The sequence below is a fragment of the Elephantulus edwardii genome, unplaced genomic scaffold (genome assembly GCF_000299155.1).
Source record: "Elephantulus edwardii isolate Elephantulus edwardi_28Jun2011 unplaced genomic scaffold, EleEdw1.0 scaffold00348, whole genome shotgun sequence".
In the NCBI taxonomy this organism is placed as follows: domain Eukaryota; kingdom Metazoa; phylum Chordata; class Mammalia; order Macroscelidea; family Macroscelididae; genus Elephantulus; species Elephantulus edwardii.
The window spans coordinates 1,016,967-1,020,652 of NW_006400098.1; the positions used below are offsets into that span (position 1 = coordinate 1,016,967).

Consider the following 3,686-nt stretch of genomic DNA (forward strand, 5'->3'; position numbering starts at 1 on the left):
CCAAGGGCAGCCCCGCGGGCGCGGCGGCACGGGCGCCCCCGCCAGCAGAGCTGTGCCACGGCTACTACGACGTCATGGGCCAGTACGACGCCACCTTCAACTGCAGCACCGGCTCCTACCGCTTCTGCTGCGGCACCTGCCACTACCGCTTCTGCTGCGAGCACCGCCACATGCGCCTGGCGCAGGCCTCGTGCTCCAACTACGACACGCCGCGCTGGGCCACCACGCCGCCGCCTCTGGCCGGGGGCGCGGGGGGCGCAGGGGGCGCGGGCGGGGGGCTCGGGCCCGGCCAGGCTGGGTGGCTGGAAGGGGGCCGGGCAGGGGGTGCCGGAGGGCGCGGAGGCGAGGGCCCCGGGGGTAGCACGGCCTATGTGGTGTGCGGAGTCATCAGCTTCGCCCTGGCCGTGGGCGTCGGCGCCAAAGTGGCCTTCAGCAAGGCGTCGGGTGCGCCCAGGGCGCACCGCGAGATCAACGTGCCCAGGTGAGTGGAGCCCCGGGCTGGAGGGGAGGAGAGGGAAGAGGGAGGGGCCGAGGCCGGTGTGTGTGGGGGAGGTAGAGGCAGCAGGGGAGGGCGGGGCTACAGGGAGGAGGGGCGAGGCCAGAAAAAGAGGGGCACACACATGGGAGGGAACGCAGGGGCGGAAGGCGAGCCGCCTCTGGCCTCTGTTTCTGAGCGCGTTCTGAGGGCTCTGGTGGTGCAATGGGTTTAGCTTTGGGCTAGTGATGGCAGGGTCAGCTGTTTGAACCTGCTGAGCTGTTTATGTGTTGATTCAGCTATGAACTCGGCAGCTGAACATCTGGGCTTTTTGGCTTTCTGTGAACTAGGAGCTGGGGATACAGCTGGGGCGCGGGGGGGGGGCGGGGGGCGGCGACAACACAAGGTCCCTGCTCAGGGGGACAGGATATTTCAATCCCAGCTCAGCTGCCTTGGGGCTGGATGACACTGGGCGTGTTGCTTAAGTGTTCTGTGTCCATCTGTAAAACAGTAATACGAACAGCCAAGTGGACTTTAGTGAATGAAGATGAACTCCACTGAATCCTAGCGAGCATGTGAGAGCAGCCCACCCCAGGGTTCCAGGCCCTGATCTAACACAGACAGTCTTTACAGACCAGAATCCCCCAGGTCTTTCCTTTGGACCCCCCAGATGGGTTTCAACTGCCAAAACCCCGCTTAGCAGCCAACCACTTACTTCATGCTGCGTCTTCAGTGGGACTGGCACATGGTTAAGCCTGTGGGGTGGGGGTGGGGGGAAGGCTGCTGTCACATAAGTCACTATCAGCTCACACGCTGCTGTTCTTAGGCGCCATCAGATCAGACTGTCCAACGTCAATTTGACGCATGTTGTTGTTATGTGCCACTGTGTCAGAACAGGGCTGTAAATCCCACAAGAGGAAGACTGCCCATCTTTCTCCCTCAGAGAAGCTAATGAATTCGAAACTTCTGCCTTTGGGTTGACAGCGCCACTCGACCACCAGAGCTTTTCTTTCTATTTTTCTAGAGCTCTGTAGGACTGATGTAGGCGGACGCAGCCAGCTAGCATGTAATGGGACGTGGTTGATGAAGCGTAGGATTAGTGGGAGAGGGGTCTGGTACTTGAGTAGTCCAGGGGAGGGGGCGTGGCTAGGAGGGAGAGGGGCGTGGCTTCGCGAGCAGCTCGAGAGGCGTGTCCATGTGTGGTGGGCGTGGCCTGTGGTGTGTAGGCGTGGTCAGGGAGACAAGATTCCCTCCCTCCTGAGAGCAGGCTGGAGCAGGCGACCTTGAGGGGCGTGGCCAGTAGGGAGAGGGATGCAGTTTGGCGAATAGCTCAAGAGGATAGGCGTGTCCATGTGTGGTGGGCGTGTTCCGTGGTGTGTGGGCGTGGTCGGGGATGCTGACAGATTCGCTCCACCCTGAGAGCAGGCTGGAGCCCACCTTGAGTGGGCGTGGCTTGGCTAGTATATCAAGAGGGGCGTGTCCATTGTGGGTGGGCATGGCCTGATGTACGTGGGCGTGGTCAGGGAGATGCTCACAGATTCCCTTCACCCTGAGAGCACGCTGGATGGAGCAAGAGACAGACCTTCAGCTCCCTTCCTTGTTTCCTGACCAGAACTTCTGCCACCTCCAGGGCGCTGGTGGACATTCTGAGGCACCAGTCAGGGCCTGGGACCCGCCCAGACCGGGCCAGAAGCAGCTCTCTGACCCCTGGGGTTGGGGGTCCCGACAGCATGGGACCAAGGACACCCAAAAATCTTTACAACAGCGTGAAGTCCTCCAATCTTGGTGAGTGGTCTCCTCCCACGCCCCTGGGCCTACCCTCAGCCCTCTCCTGAACTATTTCTCCACGTAGCCACTGCCACCCACGGTCTGGGCAGCGTGGGGCTTTGTGGCGAGGCAGTCTCCCTCACTACCCCCCTGGATAGATGACCTGGGTGTGCGTCTCGGGGACCATAATGATTTAGATCTGAACATTGAGAAATGAGAAGGAGTTTGTAAGGCAGAGAGAGACAGGGAGGAAGGGATTCAAGGCAGATAGAAGGGCATAACAGCATATGCAAAGGCCCTGTGGTAGGACTAGCCTTGGATCCTTTGGGGATGAGAAGGGAGGTTGAGGGGAGGGACGGGAGATGAGACTGCATCAACCTCAGAATCTCACTGCTGGCAAAGGAGACTACAGTGATTGATGGAACTGCTCAGTGGAGCCCAGGGTGTGCACCCCACCTGTCACAGCTGAGGAGTGGTTCTGGCTGCACAGGGCAGCTGGCCATGCAGCCTCCCGGTGCCATTCTCAACATGGACATTGTCCTGTGGCTGGAGGGGAACCACAGGGAAAGAGCCGAGCAGGGGGCAGGGGCAGCTGTGGGGCTGGGTGACTAGAGGCTGGATAAGGCAGGAGGAAGATGCTGCTGCTGCTGTTGATGACAATGATGATGATGATGATGATGGGGGGGGGATGTGGACGATGAGCTGGGGCAGAGAATCAGAGCTGGGACCCCCATGGGTGTGATGGGGAGGTGGACAGCGCCAGTACGGATGAGCCCACTTCTCACAGCCATGAACAGCACTCACGCTCTCCACCTTCAAGTCCCCCAGCCTCAGTCTCTCCCATGTGCCCAGTGGCCTGGGTGTGATGCTACCTCCCTTCTCGGCCTCACAGATAACCTGCACCACAACTACCTGCACCTCAGCGTCAACAGCCCCAAGCACCACGCCGCCACGCTGGGTACGCCGGACCAGGGCCCTGGGGGGTCCCGCTTCGTGGAGGGGCTGGCTCACACTCCTGCATTGAACACCTGTGGGGCCAGGTGGGCGGCATCAGCCCTGTCCTCATGGGACTGGGCCCAGCCAGGTCCCCACTGGTTCTCAGTGTCCTCGTGCGCACATCGGCCATGCCTGTTCCCCACCACACCCTGATCCAGGGTTAGTGGGAGGATTGTGTGGGGACACCTGGGGTGCACCCTCTTCCTTCAAGAAGTCCTTCTGCCTCACTGTCTCCAGAGGGATAAGGCGTATGTAGAAGGTGCTAGAATCCTGTAGCTTTGAGGGACTATGTCCCAGAGATCTAACTCACCAAAGGGCTGGGACACCTGTGAGGGAGGAGGGTCCGAGGGAGGAGGGCTGGGGTCAGGACTCTGGGTCTGAGGGAGGAGGGCTGGGGGTCAGGACTCTGGGTCTGAGGGAGGAGGGCTGGGGGTCAGGACTCTGGGTC

The 3,686-nt window shown here is 60.9% G+C and overlaps 1 protein-coding gene across 1 annotated transcript in view; it reads left to right on the plus strand.

The window, feature by feature from the left end:
* SHISA7 (shisa family member 7) overlaps nucleotides 1–3,686 on the plus strand; it is a 10,480-nt gene that overhangs the window by 2,093 nt on the left and 4,701 nt on the right. The window contains 3 exon segments of the mRNA XM_006903582.1: nucleotides 6–481; nucleotides 2,106–2,260; nucleotides 3,135–3,200. Coding sequence (XP_006903644.1) covers nucleotides 6–481; nucleotides 2,106–2,260; nucleotides 3,135–3,200 — 697 coding nt within the window.